Source organism: Mobula hypostoma, chromosome 27 (assembly GCF_963921235.1).
Source record: "Mobula hypostoma chromosome 27, sMobHyp1.1, whole genome shotgun sequence".
NCBI classification, from domain to species: domain Eukaryota; kingdom Metazoa; phylum Chordata; class Chondrichthyes; order Myliobatiformes; family Myliobatidae; genus Mobula; species Mobula hypostoma.
This window is the reverse complement of record NC_086123.1, coordinates 12,751,248-12,767,764: the sequence shown is the minus strand read 5'-3', so window position 1 is coordinate 12,767,764 and position 16,517 is coordinate 12,751,248. Positions and strand designations below refer to the sequence as shown.

Genomic DNA, 16,517 nt, shown 5'->3' with positions numbered 1-16,517 from the left:
TGTAATATTTATCAGTTTACAGTTTTTATATAATTGGTACAAAATCTATAAAAAAAATCTCTAATTTTTTGACTCTTACCTGCAAAATTTTATGCAATATATCCTTAACCTTAGTGGTTTCATTTTCGATCAAACCCATCAAACTATTCAGCTTATACAGTATCTGCCATACCACAGAATAATTAATCTGAATACTTACAATAATGCATCTTCTACTTCATTTAACAGTGAAATCATTGTAAAGAACCACACTGTTCTTGAATAAATGCAAGTCATAAATAAGTTATTGTTATAATTTTACTATTTAAAATTGCTTCTGCTTATAAAGTGAGTAAAAACATTAAACTGGTTCATGTTTCACAATATTTCAGATTACATGCTGTAACTAAAAAGCAATTGAAACCCTGCGGGCAACACATTTTATTTTCTCCGTTTGGGGCCTCATCAAATCTTGCTGTTAATACAGTTCTCCAGATGAAAGAAATACACATCATCAGATCAACAGTGCATCAGATTTGCTGTTGGCAAAATAACCTAGTGAGAACTCATTTCTCCCTGGTCAGGGTACTGTGAATTGCAAAATACTAATAAGCAAGGCACAAAGCTTCATTTTTTTTCCAGGTGAAAACACCAAGGGAGCAAAAAGGTGCAAAAAATTACACCTTTTCCTTTTTAAAATTAATTTTGAAAATAAAATAATTGTCCAAAAAGATGATGCTATAAGCATCCATAAGAAAAGTGAGTACTGTAACCTAAATTTAGAAAAATTTTATAATTTAACCAGAAAGCTTTATACCAGTTCAGAATAACTGCATAAGCATGAATCAGCAATTTATACAAAAATACAGAATTAATCAAGCTTTATCATGTATCATACAATTTTTCTATTCTGATCGTCATGTTTTTCCCATAAAAAATGTTGGTTTGAAAAGAAAACAATCCTAAAGCTGCAGACCTGAGCTGAATAATGAAGAAAGCCAATGTCATGTATTAGACACATGAAGATTTCAAAGCAGGTAGAGGCAAGCCTCCATGTGACTTGGCAACAAGAAAGCTCATCCTTCCTAGCATTACTATATACTGTATATTAACAAGAGGCTTTTTAATATTCATTTGCAAATATTTCAGGTGACAACATAGCAACACCATCAAGGCTAATGCAATATTTGAATACATGTCTATAAATAACTCAAAGTCGCTGCAGTACAGTTTCACTGCTATTTGCCATGACAATCACGCTCACTTCTAGCACTTATCAGGCAGGTTTATCACTTGCAGTGCAACACTGGGAAGTAATGATGAATAAAATCTGAACAATTTGCCTGGGGAACATACATCAAAAAGAATTTTTGTTCTGGCATAAATAGCTTCTACTAAATAATTTTTTTCTTTCAAAAAAAAAGAGAAAGTTGTATGTTGAAGCAAACTGAAAATGTCTGATTATATGGCTGCCAAAGGGGCTGAAATACTTGGGATTCTGGTTCAAGTTAATAGGCTGAATTGAGAAAGAAATGTAGCTCCTGCTCACCCTCATTTGCCTGGGTTGGATGCATAGGGTCGAAACATATCTGTGTGAAGAGATAAATTCCCTTCGCTTGGAAGATGCACATCAAGTTCAGTAGGCCTTAGCTGGCATACCTTGTTGAAGTCCCAGTAGTAAATATTCACAACAACCTTCAGCTAAAGACTGCTTAATTCAAACTCTCAGTGGGTCTGTAATAATTTATAAATGTTTCTAATATTTGGAAACATTTTTAAAAAGTTGCTGTAAATCAAAATCCAGCCAAACTAAAAAACTTTCTCATGGAGTAACACATAAACAAGCACAGTGAGAATTTGAATACTGTGGAGCAAAACTCAATTGTGATTATCACAAGTAAAATGTATTACTTTTTCAAATTAAGAGAAAAAACTGCTTAATGCATAGATTTCCAAAAGCAGTCCTCTCCACATGTAACATAAAAAAAAAGCAGTCCTGATTATTTATGCCAGTGGTAAAAGATAAATACTGATTCAGTGGTACTCAAATCCTTGCAGAGGCAACTTGTTAACGGGTGAACAAGCGTATTTCATCTGCTCTAACAGAAAGACAAGGCACATGGATACAAATATAGTAAGAAAAAACTACGCTCCTTTTTCCATCTGTACTTTAGAAAGTTTAATTTATATTCTAACTGGGTTGATGCCAAATGCCATTTTTTCTCTGAATGAGTAGATTCATGTGCAAAGGAAAATAATAAAAAGAACTATAGTGTTAGGAATGCCGAAGGGTTATGTACCTTCAGCCCTGTCGAAGGGTTTTGACCTGACGCGCTGACTGTACCTTTTTCCATAGATGCTGCCTGGCCTGCTGAGTTCCTCCAGCATTTTGTGTGTGTTGCTAGCGTAAGGAAAGTGCACTGCATTTTTATTTTCCAATCTTTACACAGCTCTTAGGTAGTTAGGGATTTAATGATAAAGTGCAGTTTCAGACATCAGGTAACCTCAGCCAGGAGAACCTCCTTATGAATGAACCTGGTTAGTCAACATTTGATAATCAGGTCATCCCCAGTCAATATAGTTTACATTTTAGTTAACAATCTATGTTCCTTCAGGCAACCTTATTCAAAGAAGTAACTGAGTTATTTGCCATAAATTGCCTAGCCTAAACATATTTCAGAAAATTGTGTAATTGTTCAATCAACATTAGTAACCTTCAGTATTTCGAACCTTACGTGTGGAAATGTGCTGATTTTCAGTATTAATGATGAATGGCTTTCACTGACAGAGATCCGATATGCATTGGATTCCAGATAATTGGACCATCGGTTAAGCGGGACAGTCACTTATTTGTGACAACTCTTAAGGAACAAAAACAAATTGACAAAATAGCTGGGATTCCCTTCATTTATTTGGAACACCATGCAGTTTAATTGGGACAGGAAACTATTGCTGAATAGTTTCCAGCCAGTGTCATTCACGTGCACTTGTATGTGGCTGTTAGACATTACACTGTGCTTAGAGCAGGCAGGTTTTAAATAGCGTCAATAGCGTTTGTTTGAGTTCAAAGAACAGTGATTTTTGACCCTGATGGTTGGCAAGAAATAAGCAGCAAGACAATTAAGAACAGTTTTGCTTATAACATTCAGGCTTGGAGATGTCAGAAATGGCCAGGAGTGAAAATAAAACAATTTCATTACTTCAACAAGAACTACAAAGAATTTGAATGTATTGATGATCATCTTGAATGTTACAATGAAAATGAAGATTTGGAGGATGTAACTGTCAAGCCTGCGTTGATTTTGTTCATTTACAGTCATTAAAGGAACATGGCAGCGTACACTGGATGAATTCCTCCTTCGCTAACTATTAGGAACTAACATAAAGTTTTGTAGTACTGTAGTGTTAATAGTGTTCCAATTTGTTCAGTATTTCATTTAAATACTATACCTAATGGGCTACTGAGTTAAATGGCAGTTTATCTTTATGTACATTTTTTAACCATTTCTATGAAACTTCAGCTAATTGGGACAACTACTAAACTGGGCCAAAATGTATGGTCTCGATGTATCCCAATTAACTGGAAGCTACTGTATTGACATCAAATATACAGGAAGTCATGTATACTGACATCTGCTGCCAGCCAATATTTTGCCAGGAACTGCCAGTTTGCTATCAACACGATATGCCTCCGTTTCTGACATGGAGTACTGTCAAGATTTTCAGTTTTAATTTACAGTACCCTATTCCCTTCCATGAAAACCCTAACAACTTTTAGAGCAATATTGTAAACACTGAATTTACTAAATACTGCAAACAATGTAACACCAGAAATCTGCAAAATAATAGCAATTAATATGTGATGTTGAAAGTCATATTAGATATAGTAGTTAATATATTCCAAGGGTGAAAGAATAATGCTGTCTTTTTTGGACTGAACAATCATGTAGAACTTCTTCTTCTATTGCATTTTTAACTTTTTCTCATTCCCACTAACTGGCTGCATAAAATTTTTATCTTGTGTGTTAATGCTTTGATCAATGTTGCGAGCAACAGCAGCCTCCACAATCATTTCCAGATTTCACCTGGCAGGAGACTACAGATGGCTTTTGGCAGCAAAGGACTGAAATGTTGGCAGCACACTATAAGAGCAAGTCAATAGTAATTTAGCTCTGCCTTCAGGAAGTTTCCTTGTGGCAACCATCTGACTCCTTGGGGCCTAAAGACTGAAAACTTGAATCAATATTGTTATGTAATACATGAAGACTAAAAGAATCATACAGGAGTCTAAACATACACTAAAAATCATGGAAGTGGATCTACTGTCATAAAATAGAGCCTTCATTTAGTAATTATCTATCAATGATAACTCTACCGTTATCCAAAATTTGTGTGGGTGACAGGTGATGAAGAATCCACTGAGCACACACCTACTTTAAACATCTGTATCTTCTCTCATGATAACGATCTAGCCTGCAAATCAGAATTATCTAAACAGCTTAATCATAAATGTTCTTCCCCTAAGGCTGAAAAACTCCCCATCTTTAAGTGTTCCATTTTAATAATTTGGATATCCAGGAACAACAAACAACTTGCTGGAGAAACTCAATGGGTTGAGCAGCATCTGAGAGAGGAAAGAAATTCAAACACGAGGAAATCTGCAGATGCTGGAAATTCAAGCAACACACACAAAATGCTGGTGGAATGCAGCAGGCCAGGCAGCATCTATAGACTGTACCTCTTCCTATAGATGCTGCCTGGCCTGCTGCGTTCCACCAGCATTTTGTGTGTTGAGGAAAGAAATTGTTGGCTTTTCAAACTGAAAGCCTGGATGATGACTCTTAACTCTGATTCTTTAGGTTCTTCTCTACACTTCCATTATGGCTTAAACGTCAGTCCTGTCTGACCAACCAACATCAGACACAACTTTAAAAATGTAAACCACTTACATTATAGCTTCATGACATCCTATGAATTATATTCTACAAATGTAGTATTATAATTCACCTTGCTGCTCACAGCAAGGACACTAAATGACCAGTCTACTTGCATGCCAGGATTTCCTCCTCCTTCACTTGAAACTAGATTTGCATTTTCTGGAGAAATGTGGTTTACCTTTACTGCAAATACATTGTCCATTATCTTATAAGCATACAAAAAGTAAGTAAAAGCAGGCCATAATGTCTCTTAAGTCCACACAGCCTTGCAGTTTTTTAAAGATTGATTTGACCTTTGGTCTCAACTTCATTTTCTTAACTGATTAGCATCGTCATCATCATCATCAGGTGCCATGCCCAGTTTGAGCTTTGACTGCCATGGCCCACACACTCCTGTTTCGGGTCAAGTAGATCAATTTGTTGGATTAATTTCCAGCTCTCTGGTTGCTGTCTCCATCATCATTTGTCTTCGTCTTCCTCTTGCTTTCTTCCCTTCAATCTTTCCCATAATTACCATGCATTCTAACTCCTCTTTCCTAATCACATGTCCAATGAAGTTACGTTGCCTCTTCATGATCTCATACATTATTTCTCTTTTTGTGTTTGCTCTGTTCATGACATCCTCATTAGATATTCATTTCGTCCATAATTCTTTGCATCCTCCTCAAAAACCATATCTCTGCTGCTTCAATTCGTTTCATGTTACTAGATACTGTCCAACATTCTGAGCCATGTAACATAACTGGATAAACGTAACATTTCAGTACTCTGAGGCGGTTTGTCATACCTAGTTTAGTGTTTGTCAGTATACTCTTCATTCTCATAAAGGTGTTTTTAGCCATCCCTATTCTTCTTTTGATGCCCATGTCACACCTGCCATCTGATGTCACCCAGCTTCCTAACTGATTAGCATAACCCCCTCAAATCCCCCGGTCCAAAATTCAAACTTTGTCTTAGTGATTCTGCAACCATGGCCCTCTGTAGCATTGAATGCAAGAGATTCATGAAATTCCTCTTCACCTTCAAACAGTTTACCACATTCCCCGTTTCTGGATTTCATCAGCAGTAAAACCATGCTCTCAGCAACTAACTAGTCAAGGCCTTTGAAATGTTTAGATTTCAATGAGGTCACTACTTATTCCTCTAAATTCCATCAAGGATTCCTTCTTCATAAGACAACTGCCTCTTCCTAAATATCAATGTGATTAAAAGTTAGTGTACAACTTCTAAGGCAAGTATATCCTTTCTTAAATGGGGAGATCCAAACTGTGATACTCCAGGTGCAGTCTTACCAAAGCTCTCTAAAATTTTAGTAAGACTTTCCTACTCTGTGAGACCATGACCCAGTGTTACAGTCATGGGAGGGGAACTTAAGGAATTCTTCCCCCATTTTTACAACCGTCTCTTTTAGATGTCCCAAAACGTGGACAATCAAATCCAGCAGATATGTCAAAGTTTAAAGTAAATTTATTATCAAAGTACATATATATCACCATATACAACCTTGAGATTCATCTTCTCGTGGGCATAATCGATAAATGCAATAACCGTAATAGAATCAAAGGAAGACTGCACCAATGGGGCAGACAACAAGTGTGCAAAATACAACAAACTGGGCAAATATAAAAAGAAAGGGAAAAAGCAAGTAATAATAATGATAATATATTCATGTATTTGTTTGACATAATATCTTGGTCTGAAACCAATCTGGAAAATTTACGAAAGAAATAAGAACTGAAATGACTAATTTCAGGAAACATTATGTACATTCGAATGCACTTAGATTAACACTACCTGGGACAGAAGGGGGAAGAGGAATAATCCAGTGTGGCCTCCTGTATATTGCTGAGACCTGACGTAGATTGGGAGACTGCTTTGCCAAGCACCTATGCTCCATCTGCCAGAAAAAGCGAGATCTCCCAGTAGCCACCCATTTTAATTCCACTTCCCATTCCCATATGTCTATCCATGGCCTCCACCACTGTCGTAACGAGGCCACTCTTAGGTTGGAGGAACAACATCTTTAATTCCGTCTGGGTAGCCTCCAACCTGATGGCATGGACATCAATTGGTTGAACCTGCGATAATGCCCCCCCCCCCCACTTCACCATCCCCTGTTCCCTCTCTCATCATATCTCCTTGCCTGCCCATCACCTCCCTCTGGTGCTACTCTCCCCTTTTCTTTCTTCCATGGCCTTCTGTCCTCTTCTATCAGACTCCCCCTTCTCCAGCCCTGTATCTCTTTCACCAATCAACTTTCCAGCTCATTACTTCACCCCTCCCCCTCCCGGTTTCACCTATCACCTTGTGTTTCTCTTTCTCCCTCCCCCCACCTTTTAAATCTACTCCTCAGTTTTTCTTTCCCAGTCCTGCCAAAGGGTCTCAGTCTGAAACATCAACCGTACTCTTTTCCATTGATGCTCCCTGACCTGCTGAGTTCCTCCAGCATTTTGTGCGTGTTGCTTGGATTTCCAGCATCTGCAGATTTTCTCTTGTTTGTGATTAAAAATCTACACAACAGTCAGATAAAACTTCTAAGGATATACTTTCATCAATGGAAACAGGAATCAGCACTCCATGCAAGCAGATGCAATTCAAATAAGAAGTATACACCACTAAACCCAGATGAGACTACAACCCAGAAAAATGAAGACATTATCACTATTAAAGAAAAAGTTAACCAATGGAAGAGCATGACCCTCCATGGAAGACATCTCCATGATCTGAGCAGACTAGATGTCAACAAGGAAGCGAACACCTGGCTCAGAGTTGGAGATCTCTTCCCAGAAACAGAAGGGTTCCTTGTGGCAATACAATTCTAGGTTGTTAACACAAACAAAAATCAAAAATACATAATACAAGATCAACAAATTCAAGATGATAAATGCAGAAAGTGCTGAGAAAAACCAGAAACAATTCAACATATTACAGAATCCTGTAGCAGTTTAGCACAATCTGATTACTTACACGGGCACAATCAAGTGGCAAACGTCATTCATCAAAATCTTGCTTTAAACTACAAACTCATAAATGAAATCACACCTTAATATAAATACAAGTTTGATCCACTTTTAGAGTCAGAATACCACAAATTATATTATGACCGATCTGGTATTACGGATAAGACAATCCATAATAACTGTCTGGACATATTAATACAGGACAACACGCAACAACTCATTTAATGGATATAGCCATTCCAAACACACATAACCTACAGAAATCAATATGTGAAAACACCAGAAATATGATGAATTAAAAGAAGAAATTGTAAGACTTTGGAACATGAACAGGGTATACACTGTCCGATTAATAATATCTATAACTGGAGTCATCCCAAAGGCACTACACAATCGCATTAAACAATTAGGGCTACACAGTAATATATGTGTAAATCTTCAGAAAGCCACAATACTAAACACCACTAGAATAGTCCATAAGTTCCTAGCAATTGACAAATGAGTATGCTTGGCTATGCCTGTACCTCAGGTTTCACCAGCTTGAGCTGAGAAAGAAATAAATAAAAATAATAATGATACTGAAAATAAATAGGCAATAAATATTGAGATTACGAGTCCTTGAAAGTGAGTCCATAGGTTGGGGGAACAGTTCAGTAATGGGGCAAGTGAAGTTATCTTCTCTGATTCAAGAGCCTTGAGGGGTTGAGGGGTAATAACTGTTTCTAAACTTATGGTGTGAGTCCTGAGGCTCTCGTATCTTCTTCCTGGTGGCAGCAGCGAGAAGAGAGCATGAGCTCAGTGGTGGGGAATCCTTGATGGTGGATGCTGCTTTCCTGTGACAATGCTCCATGTAGATGTGTTCAAAGGTGGGATGGCTTCACCCATGATGGACTGAACCACCCCCACTACCTTTTCAAACAACAGAAAATCTGCAGATACTGGAAATCCAAGCAACACATACAAAACACTGGAGGAATTCAGGAGGCCAGGCAGCACCTATGGAAAAGAGTACAGTTGACATTTCAGGCCGAAACCCTTCGGCAGGGCTGCTTTGTGCAAGATTTTCTACAAAAGAGCATTGTGTTTCCATACCAGGTTGTAATACAGCCAGTCAATATGCTCTCCACTGCACATCTATAGAGTTTGTCAAAGATGTCATGCCGAATATTTGCAAACTAAGGAAGCAGCTGTCCTTTCTTCATAACTACACTTACGTGCTGGGCCTGGGACATGTCCTCTGAAACGATAACACCAAGAAATCTAAAGTTGCTGTTCCCCAATGAGGATTGGTTTATGGACCTCCGGTGTCCTCCTCCTGAAGTCAATAAACATTTCTTTGGTCTTGCTGACATTAACCAAGTGCTTGTTGTTGTGGCACCACTCAGCCAGATTTTAAATTGCCCTCCTATATGCTGATTTGTCATCACCTTTGATTTGGCCTGCAACAGTGGTGTCGCAGCAAACTTAAATATGGCGTTGGAGCTGTGTTTAGCCATACAGTCATAAGTGAAAGTGAGTAGGGGGCTAAGCACACTGCCTTGTAGTGCAGCTGTGCTGATGGAGATTGTGGATGAAATGTTGTTGCTCATCCAAACTAACTGGGGTCTGTAAGTGAGGAAATTGAGGATGCAATTGCACAAGGAAGTGTGTTGAGGCCTAAGTTTTGAGCTTATTGATTTGTTTAGAGGGGATGATACTATTGATTGCCGAGCGGTAGTCGATAAAGAGCATCCTGATATATCCACCTTTGTAGCCTCTTGTCCCAATAGCTTGCCAGGTACTTCTTTCTCTAGTCTCTCAGGCCACTGGGCAAATATTCAGCATTATGAGACTGGCAAAGGTACAATATTAAAATAGTTCAAAACTTCAATCATCTCATTAAACAGCCATTCAACTGCTCCGCTTGACACTACCAAACTAGGCAGCATTGCATACATATAGCAAAACTTCAGTGATACAACACACTCAGGATCCAGAAGATTTGAATGTTATTTCTATTAACAGTTCAACAGTTTCTTTTAATTCCCTTATTTGGATGTTACACAGTATTACAACCAACTTTCCAGTAAATTTAGAAGATTTGAAGGGAGCACGGGCCGCAGTGAGTGAAAGAGACTGCAGCAATGTTACCTAGTGACGCAGTGCTGAACCATCAGGATTTCCAAATAGTTGATTCGTGGATTATTGGAGCTTTACTGTACCAAATAGGCAGCTGGTCTTTAAAGAAAAATTTCAGTACTACACACTTCAACATTTCCCCAAAATGATGCTGTTATCCTCGAAGAACTTGTCTAACTACACAAAGTAATAAATACTTCTAGCAATTGATTATTCTTTTTTGAGTTTTCTGCAACTTCATTTTGAGCCCTTTATTGGGAATGCTGATATATTTTAGTCTTTCCCTTAAGACTATTTTGTAATTTTGCATGCCAGGGACTTAGGTGTACCCCATCCACATTAACAGTATGGTGTGCTGTGAGTTCTTTCAAATTAGTCTAGAGTAGAGCTTACCTTTCACTTGTTCAGAGAATCAAATACAAGTACACAACTGCTCATTGTAGTAATCTTCAAATGGCCAACATGGGAGAACAATACTGCCACAAGCAGCAAAGTGCAATGGTTTCTGAAGGTAGTTGAAATATATAAATCTTAAGGAACTATTTCCCTTAACAGCTAAGAAACATACACCACCATCAACTCCCTATCACTAAGTTACCATAAATAATACCCTTGACCTATTGTCTCCCATCATAAATCTCTTTTGCTTCTCTGAAGAATAAACATGTCCCCTACCTACTTCTTCTTCAATACTCCTTGAATCACTGCAATCAGATTACTGACATTCCTCTTAGAGCAAATTAGTGCTAATGAAATTTGCAAGGAATAGCAGCATTCTGCATCATTTATTCCTGCTCTCTGTGACTGCTCTGCAGTCTCTGACACAGTGAACCATTATCATAGTGCTTCAAAATATTTGCTCCATTATCTTACCTTTTTATAATTGTCTTTGCTTGTTTCTAATTTTATGTATGTTTTACAGCAATACTGTTTCAACCCATACTACTATCTTGGAAATGCCAAAGACCTAACGATGCCACTCTCATCAACCCATATTTTCATTATCTTCTTGTTATCCCATAGTTAACATTTACTTTTGTTGGCTCTCTGACCTCTTCCTTCAACAACTTTGTTACCACTTCCTGTGACTTTTTGTTGTCAAGACAACACATTCAAGATCTTGCATGGGTCAGTGTTTCATTTGTGGAGCTGAACAGAGGGAATGACAAAAAGTTATAGTTATGAAAAGGTCCTTTACTACGCGCTCCCGTTCATTTTAATGAATTCATTCAGTCAGCAAGTACAGAAATACACAAGGGCGATTCTCAGAATTTAGACCAAAGGACTATGCTTACTGAATTTTAAACTTAGTGAAATAAAGGCACTCAGATTTGAAGGTTTGCTGAGCACTTCCACAGGATCCTTGTTTCTGATGACTGCAATTCTTCCTGGGTTGTAAATAGTCTTGTTTGTCAATCTATGCTTTATAAAAGACATTTTGAAAGCTGGTCTTCAAAGAAAGCAAATAGCTATCTGGATAGTTGAAAACCTAAACAATATATAATTGCTAATGCATATCAGAATTCAACATTTAGTTATCTGTGGAGATGATGTCAAAGACAGAACAAATAAAGTCAGTGCCAAACAAGAAAAATGGAATAACATGGTGTTTAGCAATTGATTTTTTTGCAAAGAGGAAAATAAGAAAGACATTAACTGTATTACTGATGACATAACATCAGAGAAAGTAGATACAAGTGGATTAAGACAGTAATCTCTGTCCTTCTTCATCTCTTGTCCACACGCTTTGAACATTAAGAACCTCTACTTAAATAGTGGGAAAAGCGCACTACCCCAGAAAATACTCACCCACTCACCCTGCCAGCCAACTCATACACCATTTGTGGAAGAGTTTGCAGTTTCCTTATTGGCCTCATTAGCCATTTCAGAACCCACAAGAGCATAGTCATATCAACCTTGATAAAATGGCTGACAGAAGAATAGTAATAACACCAGGTCACAGGATGCATCTAGGAAATGTGACAGTGTAGGAGGGTGCTCAATACAATCAGAAAAGAAGCACAGAGAAAGCTGCAAATTCAGGCCAAGGATCATGAAATCATTCTTAAACAATTAAAACTTGCAAAGGAGATGCTGGGAATACACAGTGTTTTCAAGGTGAGAATCACATCAATCTGAAGGAGTTGCAATTGTTAATGGTAAATGCTAACTAGGGCAACAGAAGAAAATTAAACCTCGAAATGATAAAACCTGGGGAAGTTGACTGAGTAGGAAAAGGAGAGGTAAGGGCAGCAGAGTTTAGAAATCTTCAGAAGTGGGGAGAAAGTATATCTGATGGAGAAACTGAGTAGTATATTGAGATTGCATGCCCAGATGGTAGCAATTGAAAATGATGGAACAAGTAGGATACCTTCCATTTTTCCACTTTAAAATGGGGAGAGTTGGAAGTTCTTGGCATCAGTGAAGGGGTCAAGCTGGGTTATATACAGAATGGATTGAATACACAAGAGTAGCTCAGAAACAGATCATCTGGACCCCTTATTTCATTAATGGACAAAGAGACGGAAGGGGTTTAGGGGGAGTTGAAATCCCAAACCGTGACGAAATATTATGTCTTGATGAAATAAAAAATTGCTAGTAATGCTGGTCAGTTTTATTTGCTGAAAAATACTGTGTAACAGTAGGCTGCTGGGAAAATAAGTACATTTAGCCAGAAGACACCAGAAATGAAAGTGCCAGATGTTCCATCATAATTAAGCTACCAGAGGAATGATACGATAGTATAATTTGAGAAATACTTGGTTACATACATGCAGGGGCAGTGGGACTTAGAGGGATTGGGGCCAAACACAAAAAAACTGGGACTATCTGGGTAGGCATCATGGTTGGCAAGGATTTGTTGGGCTAAAGGGCCTATACCTGTGCTGTATTGCTCTATGTTGGGGTGTCCAGGAAGGGCTTGTCGTGTCCACTCTGGGGCAGCTGAGTCACTTTTGGTCCCAATGACACTCAGCCAGCAGACTAGGCGATGAGATCTGCAGTGAGATCCAATGGCTAGGAAGGTGGGGCTGCAACGCTCCGTAGAGAGTGAAGGGTATGACAAGGCACAGAGGTGTCGTGGTCAACCACTGCAACCAAGGAAGACCTCAGTTTGTGATGCTTGTTCATACCTCTGGACTCAGACTTCTGAGGTTGATAGAGTGGAACTGCTCTAGCGAAATGGCTTTTCCACTTTTAAAAACTCTCCCGCACAGGTTTCCTGTCGTCATCGGACATAATGGACAAGCACCATTGCTCTATGATTAATGAAAGGCCTAGAAAGAGAGAACGTGGAGAGGATGTTTTCAATAGTGAGAGTGTCTAGGACTGACACTGCCTCAGAATACAAGGGCACCCCTTTAGAACAGAGACGAAGAAGAATTCTTTTATCCAGAGGGTGGTAAATCTATAGAACTCATTACTATAGATGACTGTGGATGGCAAGACGTTGGACATGCTGTATTCAAAGCAGAGGTTGATAAGTTCTTGAATAGTAAGGGTATCAAAGGCTATGGGGAGAATGCAGGAGAAAGAGGTTGAGGGGGCAAATAAATCAGCTATGTTCGAAAGGCACAGCAGACTCGATGGGCCGAACTGCCTAATCCGTTCTTAATGTCTTACAATTCTAACATTTTAAGCAGTATGAAATACACAAGAAAAATAAATTCCATGGAGATGGAAGAGGTTGGAAAAGAAGGAAACACAATTGACAGCAAACAATTGTTGCAGGCTTTTGCTGAAGGCAATTGTATACCAGTTTTGGTTATTATAGTTAAACAGCGAGATGTTACAACATAGAAAGATTTTGCAATGTACGTAAAGGTGGTCAGGGATTTTGCAGTAAGTAGAAAACTGACAGGCTTCACTGTGAATTTCAGATCTGCTGATTATTGTTGCATCCCTTTTCTGTTGGTTATTGTTGTCAAACATCAGTACAGATTGGGAAAAGAAATGACCTGACCCCTAAGGAAATGTGCAAGACCATGTGTGAGCAGAAGATACTGTCAAATACTCTTTTGGTTTGAAATCATGAGTGCAATTTTTGTTTTCATTAGTGTGTGTGATTAATGCATTAATTTGCAATTGTGTTAATTGTGCATGTTAACAGTGATTAATTTATAGCCTTTGGCTTCTAGTTACTTTGGAGACAGACTGTTTACTTAAGCAGTTATAAAGGCTCTGGACACCAAACAATCATGGACATCATCATATCAAACCTAGCCTTTTCAGGATATTTTTCAGCAAGACAAATTTGCAAATACCCTAAATTCACTTCAATTACTTGAGCTCCCCAGAGGAATTCACACTTTGAACAATACATAACAAGCTGCTGTCACTTTGACAGTGTAATGATAACAGACGCTGCTAGTTTTGCTGTATTTGCAGTTGGAAAGTACAGGTTAATCATAAATTAAACCAATTCTTCAAAGTTTCAGCTTTTCACTCTTGCATAGTCTTTCCTTCACTTACATTTTGAGCATGGAAATTCAGATTGTTTGAGAAGTACATTTAAGAAATGCTATGATTGTAAGGAGCTTCAGGTACCTCTCTCCTGACAATACTTTTTCTAACTGTGTATTCTTTGCAGTAGGTGCAACCAAACTATTTGTATATTTGTAAATGGACTACATGGTGAGTTATTAATGTTGAGACAAAACAAAATGAGATTTGCACAAGGGCATAATTGGAAGAATGCAGAGGTTTTAAGATTATAGAACCAGAGAAGGTTACAAAGATTGGAGAGTTAATCACACTGAAGACTGTGTTCCCCAATTAGCCAAAGTTTCATGGAAATAATTAAAAAGGCGTTAAAAAGGTATGAAAAAGACAGATTACCATTTAACTGAGAAACAAATTATGTATTTAAATGAAACACAGAACAAATTAGAACACTATCAATAATACTGGTGGTTGTCCATCGTATCCGACCATGACAAGAAACCTGTGTGGGAGAGTTGTTACAGTAGAAAAGTTGTTGCACTGGGACAGTTTTCCACTCTCTCGACCTTGGAAGTCCGGGTCCAGTGGGATGAGAAGACATTACAACCGGGGTCTTCCTTGGTTGCAGTGATGACTATGACTTCTGTGCCACGTCATCATGTAGTGCCGCAGAACCGCGTTCATGGTGGTGGGATCTCACAATAGATTTTATCTGCCCAGTCTGTCAGAGCTGACTTTGTATGCTAGGATAGGCATGCCCTTATCTCACATAAGATCCACCAGCTACCCTCACCTGGTTTAGCTAGCCTGTCAAAGCAGTGTACCGAGGTCTGTCTGCTGTCACATGCCAATAACAAGTTGGAGCCACAGGTGAGAGCTGACAGTCTACTGGGCACCAAAGGTAACATTCATGACGATTGTTGATATGTTCAAATTCTTTGTAGTTCCTAACTTGAAGTAGTAAAATCGTTTTACTTCACTCACAGCCGTTTCTGGCATTTCCAAGTTTGAATGCTTGAAACTGCAGTCAGCACAACAGTTCTGATTGTCTTACTGTTTATTTCTCCCCAACTATCACTGACAAAATTCATTGCTTTTTGAACAGAAACACACACAACTGATGCTTGTTAGAAAATGTTTGGCAATAGTCTCCTGCCACAATTAAGCAGCAGGTTGTCCCAAATAAGTAGCTGCCCTAATTAATCGATGGCTCGATTAACCAGAATCCACTGTATTATTAAGAAGTCATTAAGGCAAAGAACTTTCCTCTGGATTATTCAAAAATATTGTAATTCTATTATTGTTCAATAGCGATTAATCACAATACTTTTCAAAAAAATTATCCAAAGACCTAATTCTGAATATTTGTTTTGATCGAAGTATTAACCTTCAATAAAATGTATTTACCATAGTAATGCTCAGCTGTTCTTTTGCGCAACGTCTCCAATGTATCTTCAGAGTCAGCCCATTCCAGTACTAAACGTCGACCATACAAGTGAGTACTATGGCAAAGGGCATTGAAAGCTTTCTGTAGAAAATAAAGAAAGTAACTGAATGCTTCAAACTTATTATCCATATTTACACTATTTACAGTTGGCTCCATTCATACAAATTTTACAAATAACAATTCCATAATAAAGTACTGACTTATATTTATCATTTGTTCTTAAAATATAAATTAGCATTCAAGACAGCAACAACTCACAGAACTACAACGTTATCGTGGTATAAACATGTTTCCATATCGGAAATGAAACATCCAACAATCCGGTGGAAATAAAAGCTCCAGAAGCACAAGTAACTGCCCTTAATAACAACAAATCACTATTATACTAAAGAAAGAAACCATGAGATGAAATTAAGAACAATGAGAAACTCATCCCCTACAATTAGCTGTTGTTCAGTACAACGAAAATTTAAGCAAAGCCAATTGGATGATCAGAACTTTTGGAAGTGTTGTCTAGTATTTTTAACTGCTCTTGGTAAAGGTTTATCTAGAATTTCACTGATTCCTGTAAATCGGTATATGGTCCAATGGGTGATTCTGGGGAATAGTATCAGTAACCCAAGGGATTCTAGGGAA

At 38.1% G+C, this 16,517-nt stretch overlaps 1 protein-coding gene across 1 annotated transcript in view; it reads right to left on the bottom strand.

The window, feature by feature from the left end:
- rbm19 (RNA binding motif protein 19) overlaps positions 1–16,517 on the bottom strand; it is a 271,057-nt gene that overhangs the window by 128,403 nt on the left and 126,137 nt on the right. Inside the window, exon 23 of the mRNA XM_063034638.1 lies at positions 15,842–15,962. Within this exon, the coding sequence (XP_062890708.1) occupies positions 15,842–15,962 (121 nt within the window). The remainder of the gene's footprint in view (positions 1–15,841; positions 15,963–16,517) is intronic.